The sequence below is a fragment of the Mesoplodon bidens genome (assembly GCF_964165515.1).
Source record: "Mesoplodon bidens genome assembly, chromosome: 16".
Classification (NCBI taxonomy): Eukaryota; Metazoa; Chordata; class Mammalia; order Artiodactyla; family Ziphiidae; genus Mesoplodon; species Mesoplodon bidens.
In genome coordinates, this window is record NC_138173.1 from 69,247,857 (window position 1) to 69,274,722 (window position 26,866).

Consider the following 26,866-nt stretch of genomic DNA (forward strand, 5'->3'; position numbering starts at 1 on the left):
TCAAACAGACTTGCAGATGTTCTCGAGGCATATTTGTTTTAAGGCTGGAAAAAAAAGAGAGGGAACTCATGGTATGGAGAAGGAAATGCTACAGAGACAAAAATTCTGACAGCACCAGCGATGGCTCAGGCTCTTCCCAGGGGGCCAGTATATGGCAGTGCACAGGAACAGGGTGTTACTCAGAGTCAACGGCAGAGAATGAAGGAACTCGTGCAAGACCCCCTTGCTAGTTAGCAGGAAAGTCGTGTTGAGAGCAAAGCCTCATTTCGTCAGTCTCTGCCCAGTGATGTTTTTCTAACACCCAGCTGTACCAACCTCATCTCCCTAGTTTGCACAATGCTAATCTGAACTCATTATGATGTTCTGTAAATGTAAAATGCTGTTTGTGTGGAGATTTTAATGTGGTGAGGACAATAGAAGAGCTAGTCAATAAGCAGTTTGCAAGATTTCCTATTCCCTCTCCCCACACCAGGTAAATAGATTCCTATTTTTGACTACTGAGCTCCTCCAACACCCCCAGTCCAAATGCTTGGTTTTTATGATGCAGAATAAAGGTGATGGTGGAAGGAAAAGACAGCGGAAGGGGGGTGATGGATTTGTATAAGAAATAAGGAAGCTGTGTTTGAGAGATAAAAAAGTGAAAGGCAAAATGAAAAGAAAATAATCAGGGGAGATATATGGAAACAGAGAAAGGGCCAGAAAGCTTGATTTTAGGAAAGTTATTGAGGGATACGTTGGAAAATGAAGCCTAAAGAGAGGTTTTGAGACGGTAGCTTGTAGGAAGTGAGAGATAATGGAGGGGCAAAAAGAATAAGAAGAGTGTCTAAGAGTGTTATCATAGATCTCATTTGATATTCTTCAAAAGCCACAAGGAAGGACTGAGCAGCTAGATTGTTTTTTGTTTGATTGTTTGTTGTTATGTAAAGCATGGCCGTATGGCCACCTGGCTTATATTTGAGTTATACTTAGAAAGGATTTTTTACAGAGTTCAACCTGGTTCCATGCTTTTCAGAAAGCCAGAGTCCCTTGACCAGACAGTTCTGGAAGATGGCGCAATACAATGGCCAAACTATTGGTTTTGGGAACAGACAGCCTACGTTAGCCACTTTTGTCAGCAGGAGTAGAAGAAAAAAAAAAAGATGTCTGGCATCTCTGAGAATAAATGGGGCTCAGATGCCATGAGGACAAGGACCGAGGTACCATACACATCCGCTTCTAGCACTTCAAGCTGCCTTCTTCTTCTTGAATTATTTGTATACATTTTGCTTTGGTCAGGAATTTGAGTGCTTACCTGGTGATTGTCTCCCGTTTTATTTGTCTTTGTCTTTTGAGCTTACATGGGGACTCAGAGAGGAGGAGAAGCTTGCCCAAGAACACAGAGAAAGCAACAGTGTTTGGCTGGGCTGACTCCTGCATTTTTTTTCGAACTGTTAGGTGAAGGGGATTCAGAAATATCCTGGACTCTTTCTGTCTAGGATTCATGATCACTAGATGAGTTATACTTCCTCCTACTGACCCCGTGCGAAGGCAGGAACATCACTCAGAGTTCTAGAACCTTTCCATAGAATGCGATTTACAATACAGTCTGGCTGTGTACTTACTGTGTGAGTGGAACACCCTTTTCACCCTCTGACAGATGTATGTTGCATTCTTCAGAAACCAGGAATAGTATTCAAGACAATACCTAAAGATTTAAATCAGGGGGGAACGCAATTACTATCCTTTGTGGCTATAAGAAGAGAACCATACTAAAAAAAAAAAAAGTCATAATGGCTAATTATTCATAGCAAGGAACTCCCTCTCCATCTTTATAGGCTGTGGGAGGAGAGGTAGAGAATGAGTCTGAGTAGGAAAAAGCTTAGACTTCAGAGTCAGAAAGACTTATTTTTAGTTCCACCATCATGACTTACTAGAATGTATGACTTTCAGGCTGATTACTTAATTCTCTGGGCCTTGGTTTTTTCATATATAAACGAGAGTCAATAATAGAATCTACACTCATAGGGTATCCTGAGGATGACATGAGATAACATTGGTAAAGTTCCCCGACAGTGCCGGGCTTATCATAGGTGCTGGATCAATGATGATGTTCATTTATTTATTTTTGTGTGAGGTGGAGTGAGAGTGCAGGGCTGCTAGAGTCAACAGTGTAGCAAATACTTAGCAAAATAATATCCTGCTCTTGGCTGGTGGCCACAGGGACTGCTTGAAAAGGCTTCAGTGAAAAGGCCACGCATGTCATTAGGAAGAAGAGTTTTCAGGACAGGCTGTGTCACTGGCTTCACATAGGACTCTTGGGAATCCGATTCCCTTTCAATCCTTCGCCTGAGCTTTGAGGAGGTTGGGCTAAATATTCTCTAACTTCTCTTCCATCTGTATCATTCTGTGATTCTCACATATTCTGGGGAGCAACCAATTGCTCATGTAAAGCTGGCTGTAAAGATTCCTCAGGTTGTGTCACCCTCAATTTACAGGACACTATAAAACTCTGAAAACTGAGGCACAGAGATGTTGCTGCTGGAACTCTGGGAAAAGTCAAAACTCATTTGCAAGACCCAAGTAGATGTTGGGAAGGGCAAGGTCTCCTGAATAGGGACATATGCTGGGACAGTGGCCTCCCGTTTTTGCTGTAGCCACATGGAACTCTCCGTGGTTCTGAGATGTTCCAGTCTGCCTCTCACTCTCCACCTTTTTTGCCTGGAGTGGCCTCTCCCATTTTTTGCCTAACAAACTCCTATTCCTCCATAAGCCCTATTAGTTATTTCCTCTGGGGTCCCATGGCTCGTATTCTGCTATACAAGCTTGTATAGCAGAGCTTGTATCTGCTATAGCATCTGTCACACTTCTTTGTAATTTGTCTCTTCACATGACCAACTGCCCCCCTAAGCCACTATTTTTTTTGGCCACATGGGCCGTCCTATTCAACGAGCACACTGAGTAATGCCAGCCTCCTACTCTGTTATTCTTATCCCCTATTCAATGCTTACTATACGATTATAGAACAATTCACTATTCACCTAAAGGGAAATGAAGGGATAAGCTCAGTTTTACAGATGCTTCATTTCTCTAAATATAAACTCAAATTTCTTTCTGGAAATGTCTGCCTTCCTCATTATCCTTCCAGCAAATATGCAATATGGATGGTTCAAATTTGATTTTCTTCCAAGGGTATGAGATTAATAGGTTTTGCCTGTGTGCGTGACTTGATTTTGTCACTTACTATGTCATATTTTAATGTGTGTTTATGACCATTTATTCCCCCCAACTATGAAATCCTCAGTTTCTGGGTTTATTTCTGATTTGTCTCTATATCCTGCTGGCTCAGCTCAGTGTTAAATCGATACACAGTGGAGCCTTGACACTTGTTATTGATACAAAGAGCTTGATAGAGAAAGCAGGAAGGAATAGTGGGCTGATCAAGTAGGGAAGTATTGTTGCAAAATGTCCTCTTCTTTAGGATCAGCCTGTGCTGTGGAGAAATGCCTCCACCTTGCTGGCTAACACCTTCAGGTCTACGAATCTTGCATATCTCCCTCTCTGGGTGGAAGAAGCATCCACTCTGATTGGGAGATCCAAGACCAGGGCCAGAAAAGAGTGATGGAAAAAGGTTGCCAACCTGAACTTGGGGCTCAGAGCCCGTGGATAATGGGCATTTAAAAAGCTGAAAGATCTCATACGTAGACTTTGAAGATAACTTTAAAGATCTGAGAGACTGGCCTCCTACTACTGGAGCAGAAATATTCGTCTACCTTGTTTGGCTCTGGGTTTACAGCCAAGGATAAATCCCAGAAGAAAGGGAAATGTTTCCTGGGCAGGAAAACATCCACACCTAGTCCTTCTTAATATAAGATGGGGTCTGCCTTCTAATTTTCCTTTTACATCTTTATTATTGAGTCAGCAAATGACTGCTAGGGATTTATGAAAAAACTGGAATTTAGGTGGACATAACCTCTGATTAGTCTCTTCTAGCAAATCGTGCCAGGCTGAGGGCATTGGGGTTCTGGGACCACTCAAAATCCTCTGTAATTATTCCAGCGTAATTCTTCCAGCAGACGTGACGCAACACAAGTCAACTTGACAGCACTGACTGCGTCGTGGCCCTTGGCTCTGGGGACCCAGAAATGAATGAGGTTTCATCCTGGTTCTCAGGAGGTGACAATGCAATCGAGGACTCACGGGAGTGCGCATTCCTTGAGGTTCCCCTGTCATCTGTGTGCGGATTACTTAATGCCTCATCACTTCGTGGCCTGCAGAGGAGTCAAGCAGAAGCAGAAGCCTGTAAATACTGGATGTACAAAGCAGTGAGTGGTTCAGGTTACCTCGCGGCCTCCATCCTGGGGTCTCTCTTCTGGCTCACGCAGAGGCATTGCTAGAAAAAGCGGCACAGCTCCATCAGGCAAGGGTTAAGCTTCTGGATGGCCAGCGTAAGAGGAGCAGAGATCATGGCCCCCTCCTTGAGGAGCGGCTCAGGACACCCTAGAAGATGCAATCCCAGACAATTCACATCAACGTGAATTTAGCAAGCATCTTCCCTTTGTTAGGGACTGGGCTGAGTGAATACTGTCTTGCCCCTGATCTCAGGTAGCTCGAGACCAACAGGTAAACATGGCCTTGCTTCACCATGTCTGGTAAAGCTGCTGTGAGACTTCCCAGAGGTAGGTAGAGAAAGGGGGAGGTGGTCTGGTTTCTGGAAGAAATCAGAGACGGTCTCACTGAAATGTTATTAAAAGTAAAAGTTCTGGGCTTCCCTGGTGGCGCAGTGGTTGAGAGTCCGCCTACCGATGCAGGGGATGCGGGTTCGTGCCCCGGTCTGGGAAGATCCCACATGCCACGGAGCGGCTGGGCCCGTGAGCCATGGCTGCTGAGCCTGCGCGTCCGGAGCCTGTGCTCCACAAGGGGAGAGGCCACAGCAGTGAGAGGCCTGCGTACCGCAAAAAATAAATAAATAAATAAATAAATAAAAGTTCTAATGAGAAATTTTATATTTCTCATTAGATGGATGGAACAATGGATGGATGGATGGATGGAGCCATACAGAGATAGATATATAGATATAGATACAGATAAAGATATAGATAAAGGTACAGATAAATATAGTCAACTTGTTTGTTAAAGCTCAGTCTGATGACTGCCCACATCTGCACCACTCCTGTGTTTCTTTAGAACCTGGAGAAAACAGGGCTATAATTTCCTGTGGTAGCATAATCACGTCTTTGTGTCTGAAAGGTCCATTCACCATTCACTGCGGGTTGAGTATGGGGCTGAGGCAGATCTTAGGTGATATGAAAAAGGAGACGGTGCAGGGTCCAGCAATTTAATAATGCCCCGTTGACATATGACTAGAACATTCAGGTCCAGGAACATTCAGGAAAATAATATTGAAAGGCATCTAGGAGTGGGGGGGGCCTGAGGACTCAACCAGCTTTGAAGGACTCACTTTGTGTCAATTTCTCTCTCATGGAAACTGGCTCCACAGGAAAAAAGGAGAGTTTGACATCCAAAAATTGGAAAAATGCAGCCTAAACCACAGAAACTCCAAGTCCTGAGCCTCTGTCACGGGTCCTGAAAACCCACATCCAAGCCCAGGAGAGGGATTCCCCTAGAATTCTGTAAGAATGAAGTGTCCAGGAATGTCCTTTCACAGGGAATAGAAGTAAATGGCACCCAGTGGCTGCGGGTGGACTTTTGGAGTCATCTTTTTTTCCTTCCCCTCTTTCTGCTGACATCATGCTCATTGTAAGAACAGCTTCCCTTTACAAGGTGTACAGCACATTCTCAATGGGTGTCCATTCAAAAAAAGTTGATTGGATTAAGTTATGTGGAGCTCTCCAGTTCCACATCTCTTCCACACACATTATCTTACCTAGTACAAAATGCTGCAGAGAAAATACATTTTTAATGCCCATGATAATTGTTATTATTCTCGCTTTACAGTGGAGGAAACTGAATTCTGGAATTTGAGCGCAGGAGGTTACCTCACCAGTAAATAGCAGAGCTAGGGTTTAATCCCAGGAGTCTGAATCTAAATTTATCAAACAAACCTCTTTTTATTCTACTACACAACTTCGTCCAAAACAAACAAAAGCTATAGGAGCGACAGGGCACTGGTACGTACTTGAAACCTGGTGGGGTCCTGGGACGAGGACTGGCTCTTCTCCCGGGGTAAAGGGCCACACAGCAGGGAGATCACCTGCAAGGACAACAATGGCCTCGCAAAGGTCAAAGTGAAATGGACCTGGGGTATACACACAAGCAGAGAATCATGGCATCTTAAAGATAAAGAGTTCTATAAATCCATAGGGAGATTGTAGTCAAGAAAGAGAAAGTGATTTATGCAACATCATAGGGTGATTTAATAGCACAACAAGACTTAGTTCTCCTGCCTCTCCTCCTGCTAGAACCAATAAAATATAATAACAAGCTTCGTCTGCCTACAGGCACCCCTGTCCCATCACGCCCCTGCCCCTAAACAATATTTTCCACCTGGGGTATTGGGTTCCTCTTTCCAGGGCCACATTCTTACCTGCCTGTGGATATCTGGGGGCCGGAGCCTTGGTAGGACTTGGAGTCTGTGTGCCAGGGGTGAATGGGCCTGGGATGAGAGGAGAGAGTGGTGAGCTTGAGTTTCTTCAAAGGGATGCATGAGCAGAAGAGGCCCCCGGCCACCAGTCCTGCCCTGTTCATCCAATGCTGCTTATCAAGCCAGGTAGCTGGGGGTTGCTGAGGATGCAGAAATGAGTAAGAAATAGACTCTACAATGGAGGCACCCCCAATGTTGAGGAGGAAATGGCCAAGTCCCATCAGTAACTGTGATACAGTGTGTCAGTGCCACTGGAAACCCGCTAACACTGGTATGAAATGGGAGAGGAGTGGACTTGCATGGGTCATGTCCCAGCACGGTGCTCCTAGGCCAAGAGGACACGAGAGGCTCTTCATTCACCTGAGTCCGGTGTGCACACTTACTCCATCCCCACCCCTACACACTGCCCAGCATCATCATGAGAGAATGTAGGCTCATCTCAACAATTCTTTTGATCCTGTTCATGAAGTTCTGACTGAAGGACCACTTTGGGAAGTGATCCTGCTGTCAAGATGCATGCCCCTGGCAAAACCAGCAAAGCAGCCTTCTTATAGAAAATGAGGGAGAGGAAGAGGAAACAGGCACTTTCACTCGTGTGGTTAAGCGGAAAGGAAAGGGGTGAGGCTGGGGGTGCAACATGAGCGTGGGGATGGGGGATGGGGCAGGTGACATCTCCTCTGGGATGGAGAAAGCATAGCCGTAGGTGAGGGGAACAGGCCTTCCAAGCAGAGGAAAGCGCGTAATAAGCAAAGACTCAGAAGTGAGTGGAAGGCCGTTTGCTATGGCTGGAGTCTGAAGGAAGATGTGGAGGGGTGGGGTGAGGCCTCAGAGCCTGGGCTGGACCCAGTACAGTGTTGCAGTCCTGCTTGTTCCTTATTAGGCTCCTCTGCTAGGATGGTGGGTGTGGCAGCGTTGAGTTCAACTGCCTCAGTAGCAGAGATGTGCAGGATGACACATTTACAAACAGATAACTGTGGGCAGGAGGCCCAACGCCAGGGGGCGACCTGGTCGTTTTCTCAGAGCCGGTCAGCATCCCCTTTGTTTTTTGTTATTTATTTTTGGCTGCGTTGGGTCTTGGTTGCTGCGTGCGCACTTTCTCTAGTTGCAGCGAGCGGGGACCACTTCGTTGCGTTGTGCGGGCTTCTCATTGTAGTGGCTTCTCTTGTTGCAGAGCACGGGCTCTAGGCGCACAGACTTCAGTAGTTGTGGCTCGTGGGCTCAGTAGTTGTGGCTCACAGGCTCTAGGCACACGGGCTTCAGTAGTTGTGGCGCAAGGGCTTTGTTGTTCCGCGGCATGTGGGATCTTCCCCATCCAGGGCTTGAACCCATGTCCCCTGTATTGGCTGGTGGATTCTTAACCACTGCTCCACCAGGGAAGCCCTCAGCATCCTCTTTGGATTCCCCTCCAGGCACTGACTGTAAGCCCCTGAATACAGAAGGCACCACTGACGCTTGCTGCCTGGGTGTGTTTCTGTGTAGTTCTGGAATATGAGCAGGCTTAACCCTAATGCAAACACAGAGCTGACTTGTCTGTGGTCACTGTTCACAGCTTAACTAAATAACCGCAGAATCACAGAGGATTAGAGCTGCAAGGGGCCGAGGGCAAAAGCAGACACATGCTCTCCTCTGGTTGACATCCGCTTTGCCACTACCCTCCTGAGCACGTGTCCTGAAGCTGGCTGCTACGCTGTCGCCCTGGGGGCAGTAGAACAGGGCAGTCGGCGTTTCCACTGATCGAGTGATTCCAAGGTGCTCCGTGTGGAGCTGAACACCTTACAGACATCACTTAACTGAGTCAGCACAGCCACTCTGAAAAGTAAGCATCAACTTCCCCATTTCGAAGAAGAGAAAACCAGGACTCAGAGAAATCAAAAGAACTGCCTAAGGAGACAGCCGTGGTGGAGTCAAGATTTCAGCACTACTGTGTCTGAAATAAAGGCCAGAGCTCAAAGCCTCAGGGCTGTGCTGGCTGCTGTTGCCTGTTGGCCAAACCCGAGCATGTTAGCCTGTATTTTTCCCGATGCCATTATGTCAGGTGTTTCTCTGATTTAAGCTATCAGTTGCATTCCCAGACCTGTTTGTGCAATTGCTATTTTGCACCTAAAGTTAACACTTTACTTTTGCACCCTTTGAAATTCATTTACTTCTTCCTCTCTACTTCTTCAGAAATTCAGGCAATTCAGCAAGCTTTTACTGAATGTCTGCTGGGTTTCATGGGAACTGGAGAGTAAAAACACAGGCCTTTAAAGAGAGCATAGTCCAGAGGGGAGAAAGGTCAAGTTCACGGCCCCTAACAGCACAGCAGTGATGAATGTTATGATCCATTGAAAACAGAAGCATAGAAGAAGGGCCTCTGGCTGCAGAGATCAGAGGAAGTGATTTTAAAAACACGTAAACCATTTTTGTCTGATTCTAGGAGTAGAAACTATGGAAAATTCATGACACTGAAGTGAAGAAAAATCAAATCTTATCTATTGATACTTCCCAGATATAGTCAAGGTTAACATGTTGTGAATTTCTTTTCAGTCTTATTTTGGTTTATTTTTTATTTTCTGTGTATCTGTATCACACACGCACACGCATACACACATAAATACATAGACAAACACAAAATTGGAATCACACAGTTTTTCAGAGCTCAGGCCTTCCTCATACTATATGATTACATTTTAATGTGCATATCACTATATTTGTATATGTAATTAGTGGCATAGGAGTGAGCATCCTCTCTTACCTGAAGTTGGGCTGGTCCCTGGTGGGCTGCCAGGCATGGCCGCTGTCCTGGCAGGAGTCTCGGAAAAGCTCTGTGTGTTCGTGGCCTTCTTGGTCTCTGCAGGAGATGTCCGCGGGGAGGAAAGTGTTTTCCAGGGAAGCCCTCCAGGTGTTTTCTCACTGGTGGCCTGAGCCCAGGGCACAGGTAGTATGGAAGCCCATGCCTGCCTGCGGGCTGTCACCCATGGAGTTCCAGCCACCTTCCTGGTAGCTGCACAAGTGACAGTAACAGGGCACTTACTGCTTGACTGCTTTGATTCAGATGTAAAATTGACAAGACATTGACATATAATCAAAGGGTACATGCAATACACATGTATAATATAGATAATCCAGGGACGACTTCAACCCTACCCTGAATTGGAATAAGGGGACCACACTAAACTTTGTTTTCCTAACTACTAATTTAAAAAAATTCTCCAAATTCCTAGGACGCTGAACAATCAGCTAGGGTGTGTGTCCAGAGGACAGTGGACACTGTCAAATTTAAGAAATACGATTCTAATCATGAGATACAGTGGAAAGGTTTAAGGTAAGGGGACCTGGAGGTGTAAGTTCTGGCCCCACCTCCTCCATGCTGTGAACACTGGGGCAAGTTACTAAACTCTTCTCAGCTTTACCACTGAAATGGCAGTGATGATAATGATGATGCCTGACTGACAATATCACAGGACGGTTATTAAGACAAGTCTTCCCTCACTGGCCTTTTAAACAATTGCCAGATGTTTTCACTCGTCCATTCCCATGTTAAGAATTAAAATAAATTTTTTTCAGGTTGTACAAAACTTACCCCCTGGGAGGATTTTAAATCTATAAGTTAAGTTGGGAACAGTTGCCATTTAAAAACTATTCCGATTTCTCATCCAGAACATGGTATAACCCTTTATTTATTTAAATATGCTTCTATTATTCTCTTGAAAGTTTTGTAGTTTTTCTCATGCAAAACTAGCACTTTCCCTCTCAGAGTGATAGCTAGATATTTTATGATTTTTCTTGCCACTAGCAATCACATCTTTTTTCACATTATACTGGAAAGCTTTCTAAGTTTGTATAATTGTCTTGATGTGGATATATTACTAAAAAATTTCTAGTTAGTGAATCTGATTCCTTTTCCTCATTCTGGTTTCCCTATCTGCTTGACTTTTATCAGTTCTCAAGCTCCTCAGGGGAGCCCCCTCTCTGGGCTTTCCAGGACAATAGCTCTTTGTAGGCTGGATAATAACTATCAGTTTACTTGTCTGTGTCTCTCTCCCAGATCTGAGAGCTCAGGAAGGAAAGGGAACGTTGATAGAGCTGTGTTTTTTGACAGCTAGCCTGGGGTCTGATATTAAATATACGTATTGATGAGTGAATGAATGAATGAATGAATGTATTCTGATAACTGTGGTCCATTGTTGGAACTCATTGAGACATAATCGTCTTTTAATGAAAGAGTTATCTCAGCTGTATCTTATTCCACGTAGGATAAGCATGCCTTTTACATCTTCAGTGACAACACCACTGATCAGTGTCCACAAAAATGATGGGAAAAGAAGAACTTCTCAGCAGGTCAGCAGCAGCAGCTTTTTACTCTGGCATCAAGTCATTAACATATTCTTGGCAACATTATCCAGCCAGCTACAAATTAACCTAACCCTGCCCACCATACAATGTTGACTGCGTTTCACCATTTAGTGTGAATTTCAGGATATTGCTACCTGCTCTGTTAAAATGAAAATACCTGATGTTACCATATACCACATTTATATTACTATTGGGGGATGCTGGGTGAAGGGTATGAGGGAATTTTGTACTATTTTTGCAGCTTCCTGTGAGTCTTAAACTATTTCAAAGTAAAAAATTATAAAATCAAATGTTAGAAAGACATTATGCCAGTGACATTTGTTGCCTTTGCTTATAGGTATCATACCCATATTTGTTCACATCTATTTCTTATTAAAGGGCTGCTGAACAAAGTGGTTGGTGGAGAAGGGATAAAGGAAGGATTTCACTTATTTATCTGAGCCTAGAGGGAAGTGCGGGGAGAAACAGGACAGGAGAGGACGGGGTGAGAAATCTCACCCCAGGCTGGGAGGGTGGGAGAGGTGCTGTCCAGGGTGGCCAGGGCTCTGCTGTGGCCCTCAGGATGCTTGTTTGTGTTCATGGTCTGCTCTCCCTCTGAAGGAGAAGTTGTCTCTGTCCTGGGAGAGCTTCTCAGAGCAGACACTCCAGCGTCCTGGGATCCATGTGGGGGGCTTGACCTTGGTAGCGTTTGCTGGCTTGTGGGTGTGAGCTGTGAAGTCAGGGCCATCCCGCTGGTAGCTGCACATTCAAGGACACAGTCAATGGCAGCTTTACTATGCTTGACAGTTTGCACACAGAGAACTGTCGAGCCACTGAAAGATCATTGGACAGAAAATATACAGAATGCAGAGATTCAAACCTTACTCGGAGCAGTACGTTATGTCACCAAGAGGAGGGTTTCTCCTTGAATGACAGATTAAGCTAAAATATCAAGGGGTGAAAATGCCATGGGCAAAAGCAATGTGCACAGAATGCAAAGCTGTCAGGCCAGAAAGCATCAGACACTTGAGGTGTTTCCTGAACAGAACCTGGATCCTGTCAGTGTCCTTGCCCACTTCACAGCCCTCAACCCCTCCACAGCTCTGGCACTGGTCCCAGGAAGAGGGATTATGTTTGCACATGTGCCCTGTGGGTATGACTAGGGGCCAGAGGTGAAATCTGGGGCAACTAGGGGCTGCCAGTAAGAAACCCACTGGAAAGATGGCCCCCCACAGAGACAGAAGGAAGGCTTAATTCAGAAGGAGATCTACACAGTGCCCTTGGATGCTCCATGAGGAAAAGGAGGAAGAGGTCCAAGTGTTCATTAAGCCTACCTCGGGAAGGCTTAGGGGATGGAGGTTGCATGTTAGGATAGGACAGGCTCTCACTAGCCCATAAGGCCCCCTCCTCTGGGTGGACAAAGCCTGGCCTGCAGACAGGTGGGACTTCGGCCCCTAGTTGCCCCTTTGGCAGGTAACTGTGTGTCGGGCACAACCAGTGCAATTGCAGAAGGTGGCCCTGCAGCATCATTTCCTCTCTCCTGCCTTACTTCTGAGCTCAATATCACCCCACATGCACCAGAAGCCTGGTCCTTGCTCTCAGATTGAAGCATGTGGGACTGAGTGCCTGCCAATCAAACTATCACTCAGCCAGGTGACCGGCTATCAAACACATCAATTTTGAGTCAACTTGTTCATATGTTCTCTCTTCTCAAGCAGTTGTTGCTAGGAAAACTTCACAGGAGCACAAAAGGAGAGACATAATTGAGACTGGGGGTCAGAAAGTCATGAAAGGACTCTCTGAAGAAGTGAGATTGACTCAACCCTCAGATCTGTCCTCAGAATTGGGTAGGTGAGGGGAACCCACCAAATACCCATTTCTTCTCCTTATCAAGTAGCCTTATTCCATACAGTTGAAGTTCCTTCCTCGACATAACTAAGAGATGCCCTACAATAAATACCAACCAAGGCAGCCCCCTGGAGTGGAATTGGAGGTTGATTGTAAACTTCATTTCACTCTAATAAACACGGATAAAGAACCTACTATGTGCAAAGTACAGTGTGAGGCACTGAGGGGAAAGCAGACTATGCAGGTGAAGAAGATGGTCTCTACCTTCAAGTATGATTCAGTGAGGAGACACACAGATAAAGTCATCTGTGGTACAACCTGGAGTAACAGTCCAAATGACTTATAAGTGTGTGTTGTAGAATCATAGAAGACAGAAGACTAATTTTGACTGGGGGATTTTTTGGAAAGAAGATGCAGCAGATGAGCTGGCCATTGACAGACAAATTGGATTCTGAAATATGGAAAAGTAGGGAAGTTCCATTCTGGTATAATAGCATGAGCAAAGTTGCAGGGGCATGGAGATGTATGCCGTCTGCAAGGAGGGCAGGGATTTCAGTGGAGTTTTAGCAGAAGATTTATGTAAAAGAGAGTAGGTAGGGTGGGCTTGATGACAGACAAATGTATAGTCGATGCTAAGGACTTCAGACCCTCTGCTGCTGACTTAGGAGTTCTGAGCAATGAAGAGGCATAACCTAATTATTTTATCACTCTTATGACAATGGATGGATATTTCAGAGAAATAAGAGACAAGGTCAAAGGAGATTGGTTCAGAGGCTATTATAGTAAAGATAGATGACAAGAACTTGAACTAAGATAATCATAGCAACAGATGATGATCTTGGAAGACCAACCAGATTCCAGAAACTTTATTCAGCTAGAAATGACACATAAGTATAGGGGAGAAAGATGGCTTTAAGGTGGTTCCAAAAAATGCCACCTGATGCCAGAGAAAAGGCAGGAAGATGGGTAGATGTGTGTGGAGGGGTAGAGGATGGTTGGGTACGGTCTGAGTATTATGGAGTGGCAATGTCTACAAGAGGGTCACAAATTCAAATACCTACAAAAACAGGTAGTTTATATGAGAAGAAAGTGCAAGACAACAGGGAGAAGTGAGGGCTATGGAAAAGAGGAGAAAGGTGTCTCTCCTAATGGGGAGGATGGCAACTCAACCCCAGTTGCCATGGGGGAGGGGGAGGGTCCAGGGCTACCCGATCTTTTGCAAAAAAAAAAAAAATCTAGAAATTCAAAAAATTTTAATGATGAAATCCTCTGATTTTAACACAGTACAGCTAAGTAAAATACCTGAGGGCGGCATTCAGTCTTCAGCTTGCTAGCTGGGACCCTGGTCTGGAGACTCTATAGTAGGAGTTTGGGAGGGTTACACTCACCCAGAACACCAGACATGCTGCTGGTAAATGTGTAATTGATAACAGGAGATTTTTCCGCCATCTCCCAGAAGTCAGAAAGATTCCTTCCTGCAAGAACCACACCAACAGGGTCAAATCTTGGGCTCACCTGCTGGAGGGCTGTGTTTAATTCTCAGAGAGCTTGTCAAAGAATGGCTGGTGGTTCACCTGACTTTCCTGACATCACACAGATGAAGATGCAGTCAGATTCATTCGCTTGACTCACTGCAAGACAGAACAGGATACAACAGGACTTAGCAATGGGTCTGAAGCTGTTAAGTCTTTGGTTGAAATGAAAATTAAGCTGGAAATCTCTAGCTCTGGATGCTATAGGAAAATAAGGCTAACAAGATCCTTATTTAGGAGCCCTGATTTTCAGTCAGCCCCGAGTTTCTGATTTTAATTTTTTTGATGGAGGGAAGGTGCAGTATAATGTAATGGCTAAGGGCAGAGCCCCTGGGGTCAGCGTCCAGGATTACATTAGCTCTGGCACTGATTAGTTAAGTGAGCATAAATGAACTGCTTGACCTCTCTAAGACTCAGTTCACCTATCTTTAAAATGGTGAAAATTCAAATCCCACAGTACCTTATTTGCACTTTCCAAATCCCCAAATCTCCATAAGATGGAAGGTTTTTGTGTGAGTTTGGTACTGACTCATTCAGTGGCAAAACCTGAATTGACAGATATGAGGCTGTTGTAGTTTATCTATCCTTCTTAGTGTAAAGGGTCAACCATTTTGCTAAATGAATATGAATGTGTTTGATTTACAGCAGGCTGTCCTGGATGCCGTTGGAGGTGTTCTGTCAGGTACAGTGTAGACACCCTATTACACCATCAAAAATCTGAAAACTTCTGAGTCCCTAAACATACTTGTCTCTGAAGATGCTGCCTAAAGGACTGTGGATGTGTGGTTGGACATCTCTGGTAGGATGGCTATGATGATCCAATGAGACAATGTATGTGAAGCTCTAAGTATGGTGCTTGGCAGGTAGAAGAGCTCAGTAAATAGGCATAATAGTAATAATGGTTCTTGTTAATGTTGTCCTATTACTCTATGTATTAATAGCGACCAAGAGCATGGACTTCAGAGCCAGATCACCTGGGTTAGAATTCTGTCTCGGCAGAATGATCTTGGGCTAGTTCCTTAACCTCTCAGTGCCACAGTTTCCTCACCTGTAAAGTGGAGATAAATATAGTAGCTACCCCATATGGTTGTGATGAGGATCCAGTGAGGGAAGCCCTTAGAAGAGTCCCGGGCACCTGAATATATCTATTATTTCTCTTTCTTCCTCCCCCACTGCTCCTAAAACAGTAGTTACTCCACAGTATAGGACACCATCTTTCTGATGAGACCAAGAGATGGGCTATTGACTGGATATGTACTTTTCAAAGTAGGCCCCCAGGGGAATGTGAATTGCCTGGGGGTTATATGAAGCCACCTTATAACTGAAGCGTATCTTTCTCAATTGAATGTCAGACATGAGTTTAGGCTCCATAGAGATCTAAATCTGAATTCTGAGCCAACCTTGAGCAAAATATTCAACCTCTCTGAATCTCAGTTTTCTCATTTTTAAAATGGGAGTATAGCTGTCCAATAGAAGCTGTTTTTTGAGTCTGCCTAACTCCCCCCATTGTCGAGCCTTGGATTCTTCCTCCAACTTTTTGGACCCCAGGAATAGCTTTGATAGGAAGATGGAAGCTTCAAATACTGTACTGGTGGTTGAAACTGTACCACGCTGATTGTCTAAATAAAACTTACATTAAAGTTCCTGGCAGCCCGGCCTATGGTAGGGATCGGGGTGGGAAGTTGACTAGGCTTTATTCCATGGTGAATGCCAAATCTCAAATTTGCCAAGCATTTTCAAGATGAGCACACCTGAGAGGATGGAGGTTGACTTTAAAATCTCTGTGAGGTAGCTGGTAGAATTTCCAATGAAGTCCACCAGTAGGGCTGTGAAATCTATAAGACAGATTGAGGAGGTTTAAATTTCTGAGACCTGGTTTAAATTTCAGAGACTTGAAGGGAAATGTATATTGTATTTGGACTTTTCAGATTAGATTTTACAAGTTTGATTTAGTTCGGTGTATTGGGGATTATTAACAATCATAAAAAGAAATACTACTAGTTATTTTTCAAGTCTTAATTTCAGGCAGGCAAAAAACTTTTGGATCCACCATCATAACCTCCTTTCCCCCCCATTTCCCTCCCCCCACCCCAGATCCTCCTCTGCCAGCACCAAAGAGCTGTGCAAAACCATAGTGTTGAATAATGGTTTTTCTGATCCCCCCCCCATTATTTCGTCTAATTGATTTAGAATACCAAATTCATTGGATAGGAAGCATCCCTGCAGACATGGGATGTAAATTTACATAACTTCAGATTTTCAAAATGGTATCAAATTTAGTGGTGGATTATAAACTATGAACTATCAAAGAAGACAAGGACTTTACACAAAATAGAACAAGGAAGCTGTTCTCCTGCCCTCCATGTTCAGAAGTCTGATGGGAGGAGATAATTTTACAACATTTCAAGCTATAAAATCTTTGAGGACTTTCTCTCTGAGCACGTTCTGAACAGGTCTTGACATGGTGGGTGCCATTGACCAAAGGAAGTTCCTAATGCACTTCCTACCCACACAGCTGCTGCCTCTTCTGCTGTTCAGTTATGGTTTTCCAGGACCCAGCAAGTTCTTGGCTTCTAAAACAAGGAGTACTTACTCTAGGAACCCCAAACTGTGAATTTCTAAAGAAGCTTCTGAGGTCCCATGGATAGTTTCCCGTCACGCCTTGTCTAAATTCTTCTTTTACTCAGTAATGGGGTTATGAGCTGGGGTCAGGGGCAAGCTGACTTGAAAATATAAAACCCAGACCATTGAAAATATAGAACCCAGAGAGGCATGAAGACGTGATGTGACAACCAGGGGAATGTATAACATGCAAGGCCAACAGGAGGTGGGCGCTACCCTATGTGAGCCGGAACCACGGTGACATGCCATCTTACCACACTTGCACGGGTGCGTGGTTAGTCTCCTAGAGGAAGATGTGGTGGGCCACCTGTACAGGTGTGGACACGTGGCCGTGCAGAAGGTAGGCATCCTTCTTTATGTCTCTTTAGACCAATCTGTTTATAGTCACATTGTAGAAACTGAAGAGGGGTAGTATTTCATTACTTATGTCATCTATTTTCTTTCTAATTCTCAAGTCTCCTTTGTTTATTAATTCATTCATTTAATAAACATTCATGGAGTGTTGGAATATGCCAGACGTCTTTTAGGCACTGGAGGATTAAGACACCATCTCTGCCTACCCGAAGCTGAGATTAGTGAGAGAGAGAGAGACTCATAGATAGACCAAGAAACTTCAATCCACTATTTGAGCATGGTTTTGCAGCCCAGACACCAAGCATGGAGTCCAGATTCTGACCAAGTTTCAGAGAAATGATGGAATTTTCCCAAGGTCCCAGAGCATGTGGCAGGGCTTGAATTTGAGCTGAGGTCTGCCTTGTGCTAAAGCTCCTATTCTTCCCAAAATTTCCACCACTGCTCATACAAATCTCATACTCAATATATTTGTCAACTCTCCTTTTAGAACTGCTTTCACAATCCAGTCCTAGGCTTGGAAGAAAATCAGTTATCACTGCCTCAAAGATATTCTTTGTTTTGATGAAAATATGAACTATCTAATTTACTAGCAACACACAGATGAATGATTTCTGACTACTTTCATATATAAATAGAAAATAGGGAAAAAACCCTTTTTGTCTGTCTTAATTGGTAATGATTTAAGAATGTCTCTTGGTACTCAGTGTTGGCAAGGGTGTGGAAAAGCACACACTTTCAAACATTACTGGTAAAAGTGTAAACTTATGCAAGATTTCTAGAGGAAATTTTAGCAATTTGAAGCATCACAAAATCCTCTTCCTGTCAGACAACAGTTCTATTTTGAGGACTTTATCCTACAGTGATAATTGGGCAAACACTGCAAGTGATTGTACATAGGCTCTCATCACAGCATTGCTGATAATTGTAAAAAAATACCCGTTTCCATCAGGAGGAGATAAATTATATCATGGTACTTTCTTTCAATGAATACTATGAATTCATATGAAGGATGAAGCATATTTATATCATTGAATGGAATGTTTTTTAAGCTTGTTTTCTAAATAATATAGAGAAGGTACAGTAGGATGGATAGATAGATGGGTAGATGAATGGGGTAGGTAGGTTAGAGAGGTAGGTTAGATATGTAGTTGACAGATGGCTTAGATAGATGAATTAGAGAGAGGTGGGTTAGATCACCTTGGGTAATGTGATTACCTATGGATGTTGGGATATCAGGTGTTTCTGATATTTTGATTATACCTTCCATGTTGTATGGAAGGTATAATCATACCTTCCATACAACACATTTTTTTAACATCACAATATATTATTTTTAAATCAAGAAAATTTAAGTTCACAATATATGATTTTTTAAATCAAGAAAATTTAACATCAAAATATATTAACATCACAATATATTTTATCATCACAATATATTATTTTTTACATCAAGAAAATTTAAGCTATTTTCATTAAGGAAAAACACACTCAGAGGAAGGCTATATATCAGAGTTGAGAATATTCAGAAAACAATCCATGTCTGAAGATTATCCACAAACACATCTTCCCCAAAGGTTTTGAACCATGGCAAGATGTTGGCCGAAGTGTACAGCCTCTCAAGGTAGCAATTTGAGGGGAATCAGCATTAGGCACGTTGTGATAGGTTAAACCTTGTGAAAATCTCTGTGGTTTACCAGGGGAGCAAGGTGCTATTTTATCAGTGGTAACGATCCATGGATCAATTCTTTTCAAATAAGCATTGCATGTGTATGAAAATACACTTCAGCTCACCAAACAGAATTACAAAATTCCCCAGCAGATGTGACTCCAATTTTTAAATTTTATTTTTATCTTTCACACAATCAGGGCAAGGTCTCAACACTAGATAAAACTTGGCCTCTAGCCGAGGCTAATGAGATGGTGAGAAAGATGTGATTATGAAGAACATTTTCCCTCCCAAATGTAGTTTGTTGATGAGATTCAGAGGGTGAGTTAAATAAGAAGATGGATATTAGGTACTTATTGCAGAGTCTGGCATCCAGTACTTATTAAACAATAATCATTATCCTCTTTAAAAGGTGCACAGTATTTGGTCCATAAATTCCACCTTGGGGACTCTATCCTCAGAAAGTAATCTAAAACAGGGAAACGTTTTAGACATGAAGATGTCTAATACAGGATTTTTTTATATTAAGGAAAACCTAGAATCCACCAAAAGTTCAACAGCATACTAGCTAAGAAAATGCTCACATTCATAGGTTATGTAACCATTACACATGTTTGCAAAGAGTGTAATATCATAGAAAATATTTTTAATATTAGGTTAAGTGAGGGGGAAAAAAAGCAGAAGCCTTTTTCACCTTGAGTCTTTGCTTCCCTTACAGACTATTCTTTAACAAGCAGCCAAAGGGATTCTTTTAAAATGTAAGTTAGATCACTTCACTCCTCTGTGTGGACAATCACAATGGCTTCCTTCTTATTCATAGTAAAAGTGGAAATCCCTGTGGCAGACTATAAACTTCTACATGATCTTCAACACCCTTCCTGCCTTGCCCCCACAATTCTGAGCTCATTTCTCACAGCTCTCTGGCTCACTTGCTGGCCTTTCTGGTCCTCACTCTGCCTTTGCCTGGAACACTCTGTCTCCAGGTGCCACAAGGCTGTCTCTCAGGTTGCCTGCAGGTAGCCCCTCAACCCTCACCTCATTAGAGAAGACTTCCCTGACCACCCTGCACACAGCAGCCACCTCCACCATCACCCTGTCCCCCGCTTTATTGTTCTCACAGTCATGCCATTAGCCAACATACTGTGTGTTTTCAGTTTATTCGTGTACTCCCTCTCCCTTCCAACAGAATCTAAGTCCATAAGAGCAGGGGGTGTGTCCACTTCAGTGTGGGTGATACCCTCACACCTAGAAGAGCATCCAGCTAATAGTATGTGCTCAACAAAGAACTGCTGAATGGATGAATTAGTGGTGAGAGAGTAATTTTCACTTTTATTTTTCAGGATTCTATAAATATAAAGAACATGTCATACTTTTAATTTTTAATTATAAAAGTAATACATGAATATACTGTCTTTGAAAAACATCAGATAATACCAGGTTCCCTTAATCATCACTCTTCTATTTCACACGCAGACTCCAATCTTCTTTACAGAGGTAATCACCTACCCGGTGTTCAAATATGTATATATTTTTTCATCAATGCCATTTTACTCTATTTATTTTTGAACTCCCTTTTTCTAATTGAAAATGTCATGGAAATATTTCCATACATAGACCAAACCTGGCCACACGCATGCATTTATATGCTCTCTATGGCTGTCTTCCAAGATTTGACTGTACAGTAGACTATTCAGCCATTTTCCTAATGATGGACATTTAGGTTGTTCTCAGCTTTTGCTTTCAAACAATGCTACCTTTTGTTCTTGCCCCTTTGCGCAGATGTAACTATTTCTCTAGGGTAGAAAACCAAGAAAGGAACTTTCCAGGACAATGGATGTGCACATATTTAAGCATAATAGATATCATTACATTTTCTGATCTTAGTCTAAGGAGAAAAAAAATAATTCAACCTTATTTAAAAAGGCACAAGCAAAATCAGGGCAGCCTGCAAGCCTCAAAGTGAATTCTACCCACCTGATAAATCGTTGGTCCGGTTGTTCAAGCAGTAGCAGTACCGTGTGGGGAATTTGGCCGGGTCCACAGTCTTCAGGTTAGAAACTGTGAAGAGAAATGAAGCACATAGCAACCCTGACACATAGCCTGGCCTGCCTACCCATCGTTTACCATTCTCGCCACCAAGAAAACCTGGAGGAGGGGGCATGGGAGAGGGATGGATTGGGAATTTGGGACTAGCAGATGCAAACTATTATATTTAGAAGAGATAAACAACAAGGCCCTACTGTATAGCACAGGGAACTCTATTCAATATCCTCTGATAAAACATAATGGAAAAGAATATGAAAAAGAATGCATATATGTGTAACTGAGTCACTTTATTGTACAGCAGAAATTAGCACAACATTGTAAATCAACCATACTTCAATAAAATAAATAAATAAATAAAAGAAGGAGAGCCAGCACTTACTGTTGTAAATGGCCACAGAAAACTTGTGGAAGGCAAAGGAGCTGTAAGAAGTAACACTCAGCAAGGAGAAAAATTTCTTGCTATCTGTCAAAGACATTGAGATAAAGAAACAGTAAATGCCCACTAACAATAATAACAGTAATAGAAATTAGCAAACGGATCATGGAAATTAATAATACGATGAACAAATAAAAATATAATAATAAACACTGAAAATAATCAACAAAAATCAAAGCAAACCAAAAACAAACAAAAAAGGCAAAAGTACATGTCCCTTGGCTATATCTCCTAATATGTCCTTAAACTCTTGCAATTGTCTCATAATATAGTTATGAGTAGAGATGCCTACACAGAGCGCAGCTTGCTCTCAAAATGCTGGCAAACCTCCTACTTCATCTGGATGTTTTCAATCTCGTCATGAGTTAGGTAGGACACACATCCTCTGCTCTGAACACAGAGGACCCGAGACACACAGAGACGTGACGGGTCTTGCCCAGGTCATGGAGAGTCCAGAGGCAAAGCAGGAACAAGATAAAAATGGGCCTGGATTGTGCTTTTAAAAAAATTGTTTACCTTTTAAAGCTCTGATCAGCATCCCGTTCACCAGCTCTGTCAGGTTAAGTGCAGACAGATCAACCGACATTGCAGGCAGCTCTGAAAGAGATTCAAAGGTAACGTCAGCAGCCGGCCTTTCTTGGCAAAAGGAAAAGTTCCTCATTTCTTATTCAGGCAGATGTGCCTCCTTTTTGGACATGAACTCACACCCTGTGCTGGGCACAAGGATTCGGAAGATAAAAGGCAGTTCCTGTCCTCAGGAGGTGACAGCGAATGGCATATACTGTGACAAGCAAGAGTAGGTAGAAGAAGTCAGGGTGAAACACAAGGAATGCTTATTTTAGGGAATATTTTATCTCTGCATTTGGAGAGAGTAGAGATTGGTGGGAGATGCTTATGTATAATATACAATATAAGCCCTAGGAAATTGCAGGAGTTCTCAACGTGCTGTATAATATAAATAATGACATTGTCTAACACAGGAGCTCGCGGCTTCCCTGGTGGCGCAGTGGTTGAGAGTCTGCCTGCCGATGCAGGGGACACAGGTTCGTGCCCTGGTCCAGGAAGATCCCACATGCCGCGGAGCGGCTGGGCCCATGAGCCATGGCCGCTGAGCCTGCACATCCGGAGCCTGTGCTCCGCAACGGGAGAGGGCACAGCAGTGAGAGGCCCGCGTACCGCAAAAAAAAAAAAAAAAAACACACAAAAAACAGAGGAGCTCGGATCCTGGCTGGCCCTTGGCATCACTGGAAATAATTTTTTTCCAGTTCCACAATTCTGATGCTTGGGCTCCATCCTCAGAGATTCAGATTTAATAGGTCTGGGATGTGTCACAGACATTACTACCTAAATCCATCCATCCATTCATCCATCCATCCATCCATCCATCCATCCATCCATCCAGTTGCCCAGATACTGGTAGTGTGCAGCCAAATGGAGAGACACTGCTTCTCCCAGCTATTCCCTGAAGACTTGGAAACAACAGTTGACAAAGGGGACATAGAGCCTGACGCTGCTCTTCATGTTTCGGCAAACACTATCTTTTTCATCTCTTACTTAATGTTCAGATAATTGTGGCTAAAGCAATCTGAGGACTGGAGGGATGCTGTTGCTCCTCTGTGGGGGTGAGAATGGAGGTCCAAAGAGGTGGGAGAAGTCATCTCAGCGGCCCAGGCCACCCATGGAGCACTGGGGGTGGGGTGGGCATACTCACCTGTGGTATCCAGAAAGGCGACCCCCTTTTCTCTACTCTCTTCTCCTCTGAGGCCAGACACTGGGAAGAGAAAAGGCTTCAGGAGAGAAGAAGAGAGTTCGACCCCAGCCCCACGTTGCTGGAGGGACCTTGAGGTCTGTACTGCAGCTGCCCTCCGGTTTAGCAAAGGTCAGCATCACCGGGGGCACTGTGACCCCTCCCCCTGAGATTCTAGTCTCCTTGAACTGGACGTGGTCTAGAAATGCATATTTTAATAAACAGACAAGGTGATTCCCATGCAGGGAGTCTAATCCACCCCGTCTCTTTACTGGGTTGGGAAACCAAGGCTCAGGGAGGAGAAGAAACTTGCCTAAATGTGCACAACTGAGTCCTGGTAATGAAGGGCCAGAACCTACTTCCAAAATATCAGGCCACTTGCCCACTCAGCAAATTTCATGCTGCCAAAGAAGACACTGTCAAAGGAAATTTTGAAATACCAAAGGCGTTCATTCGTTCTTTATTCATTCGGTAAATACTCACCTAGGGCTAAGCAGTATGGTACGTGTTTGGTATAGAGGTCAACAGGAAGGGACTGAGTCTCCACGGCTGCAGACCCTACTGTCTGTGGCTCAGAGCAGGGAGGGAGATTCACGTGTAATCCCAGGTGAAGAGTGTCAAACAGGGACCAGCAGGATGCTGGGAGCACCTCTATCAGAGAAGCCAACCTGGGATGGAGGAGACCTCACTGAAGAAGTGACGGAAAGCTAAAACCTGAAAAGTCAGCTCTTTTGGATTAGATGCCATTTACTCATACTGCATCCGTTATTATTGTTGTTGCAATGATTATTTTTTCATGTCACATTCCAATGGAGAAGGTGATTTATGTCCATTTTATAGATGGAAAAACCAAGGCACAGAGAGGCTGAAAAATGTGTTATAGTGTCACAGAGTAAGTCAGGATTTAGGACCAGTCTAGTTACCATTGCACTAAGGAAAGCCCCATCTTTTTCCTTCTTAACTTCTTTATTTCCAGGCACTGAAATAAAAGTTTTCATGAATAAAATAGTACCGTGGAAGCAGAGCCTCAGCAATTTATAATATCCTTACAACTCATCTTATCCAATGCTACCTTTGAAGGATGAGAAACTGAGACCCAGAATGTTACGTGAGGTATCTAAATCCCACATCTGGCCAGTCTCTCTGTGTCCACCTCCTCCCAGACCCTGGCAAACACATTTCTTCTCTCTGCTTCTATGAGTTTGACGATTTTAGATTCCTCATAGAAGCAGCATCATGTGGTATTTGTCCTTCTGTGACTGTTTATCTCACTTAGCAGAAGGATTATCCACATTGTGGCAAATGGCAGGATTCCCTTCTTTTTTAAGGCTGCATAATATTCCACTGTATGTATATACCACATTTTCTTTATCCATTTGCTCGTGGAAGAACATTTAGGTTGTTCCCTCTGCTTTCTATTGTACCCTGTTGGAACTTAGGTTCAGTCAACCATTGTCAGCCAATTTGGCCTTTCACAGATGATTGGGTTTTTTGGTTAAATATCAGAGCTTTGGGGTTAGAGGTAGGGGGAGTCTGTGGATGTCCTTCTTTACAACACAACACAGCTACTGGAGGTGGCGGTTATGTTCTCGATACAATTAAAGGAAGTCTGAGACAGATGTTTATTACCAAGCAGGCCTGAAGTTGTCAAACAAACCCCCACTCTGGCTTGGGAGAGTCCGTCCAGCTCTCCCCTCTCAGGCACCCTGAGGGGCCCTTGATGCCCACAATCTACTCTGAAGCAGCTGCAGTGAGATCTATAGAAGATACCAGACGACCTCGCCTGTTACTTGACCAGGAAGCAGAACCCTCTGTCAGGGTGAGGGACCAGAATCATCTGGGCTCTGGATTACCAGGCTCCAGGGATGCTATAAGCTGCCGGGTTTGTGGGATTCTTAACACCTGTCAAATCCGAATGATGAGCCCTGGGCTGCAGTCTTCCTAACCAAGATCCTGTCTTAACACTGCTCATTTCATTAAGGAAAAATTATTTCCACCACTTCTTTTTATAATTACAAACCCATGGGTGGCTTTTGGTAACAATATTTGAAGTGTGAGCTAAATACCCCAGAAGCAGGGATTTCTGAGTACGATGCTATAGACATTTTTCAAATAAATTGCTGGGCAGATAACATAAAGCTATTGTTCTCTTTTTGGATAAAATGACCACCATAGTAGAATCTTTAAGGTAGATGGTATTAGCACTCTTCATACTTAGTCATGCTTAGTATTTCATCGCTTTTCATGGTTTATGATTACCTGTGAAACAGGAATTGTTCCCATTTAAAGAGAAAATTAAAGACCCAAACAGGGGAAATATTTACTGAAAATTACCCTGCTTATAGAGAAGAAATTGGTACAACTGGTGTCTTCTGGAGAAGGAAGTGGCTGACTGGTGGAGCATTTAACTTTTACACCTTTGTACCTACTGCATTTTGAACCATATGAATGTACTAACTAATTAAAAGTAAATAAAAGTTTTTTCTTTTTTATTTAGTGTGAGAGCAGGACGTACCTGGCTGAGGGGGTATTCTGTGTACAGGTAACAGCCTGAGCCCGGGATCTGAGATGGGCATGAGTATTATTTTAAGAACTGAAAGAAGGCCAATGTGATGGAGCATAAAGAATGAAGGATAGGAGGGACTGTAGACAATGGGGAGGTGGGCTGGGTCACGTAGAGCACGTAAAGGACTTAGGATACTATCCAAAGAAAAGTAGAAAGTCATTGAATACTTTTGGGGAGGAGGAGGGAGAAATGAGGGAGGACTGGGAGGGTGGCTTAATGAAATGTATGAAAAGATGGCTCAGGCTGGTGAGTGGAGAATGGATCATTGAGAGACAAGAGGAGAAACAAGGAGCTGCTTTGGGAAGCTCTCCTGGTGGCCCACCAAAGAGAAGACGATGCTTTGGATAAGGATGGTAACAGTGGAGGTGAAGATAATTCTGTTGCCTAAATGGGACTCAACTGCAACAGAATAAATGGGGAATTTATTATTGCCATTTTTATTAAACTCGTTTGGATTCTGGGCTGAAATGCTGGCTGCTACAATTCTCTAAAGCACGATGAATACCCAAACATAGTATACAGAACAGACACTTGAACTTCGACCAGACCCACCTGTGTTGTAAAGGGACAGGACACATGCGAGGCCCATGCACAGCCTTACCAGTGGACCATGTAGCAGGAAGCCTGGCATGTCTTGGATACTCTGGCCCACCTGGAAGCAAGCAAGCAAGCACTTGGAGGAAATCAGCTGGATTACTAACCACATTGATGCAGAAGATCCTTGAGAATACTGCATGGGGAGCCATTAGAAATACAATTGATAAAAGCCATTGTATAGTTAGGATAGGTTAGGTTATGCTGAGGTAACAAATTAACGCTGCACTCTCACTGGCTTAATTCAACCATAAAAGTCGTTTTCTTGTTGATAGTCTATGCTGTCTGCGTATTGGCGGGGAACTGCTCTTCACGCTCACTCAGGGGCCCTGGATGATGGAGGTTCCACCTTCTTGTAGTTCTCCATCCCTGTGGCCTCCTTGGTCATTGACTCATAGTGGCAGTGGAAGGGAGGGACCTGGAGGATTATGCACCAACTCTTAAATGCTCTGGCAGGAAATGACACGCTTACATTCATTTACAGCCTCCACCAGAATTACTCATGTGGTCCTGAATCACTGCAGGGAGTCTGGGAATATGGGAGGGGTGCATGCATATGCA

At 43.6% G+C, this 26,866-nt stretch overlaps 1 protein-coding gene across 1 annotated transcript; it reads right to left on the reverse strand.

Moving 5' to 3' along the window:
* Window positions 1–26,342, reverse strand: HHLA1 (HHLA1 neighbor of OC90; the record flags this gene model as incomplete). The annotated part of the gene is given in 18 exon segments (XM_081258424.1): window positions 1–44; window positions 1,602–1,684; window positions 4,320–4,369; window positions 4,373–4,476; window positions 6,116–6,190; window positions 6,524–6,592; window positions 7,431–7,551; window positions 8,195–8,352; window positions 9,315–9,563; window positions 11,414–11,653; window positions 14,131–14,217; window positions 14,317–14,373; window positions 16,026–16,109; window positions 20,891–20,974; window positions 21,342–21,425; window positions 21,915–21,995; window positions 23,110–23,169; window positions 26,264–26,342. Coding segments are annotated over 18 exon segments (1,809 nt in total).
* Between the last annotated feature and the right edge of the window lie 524 nt (window positions 26,343–26,866).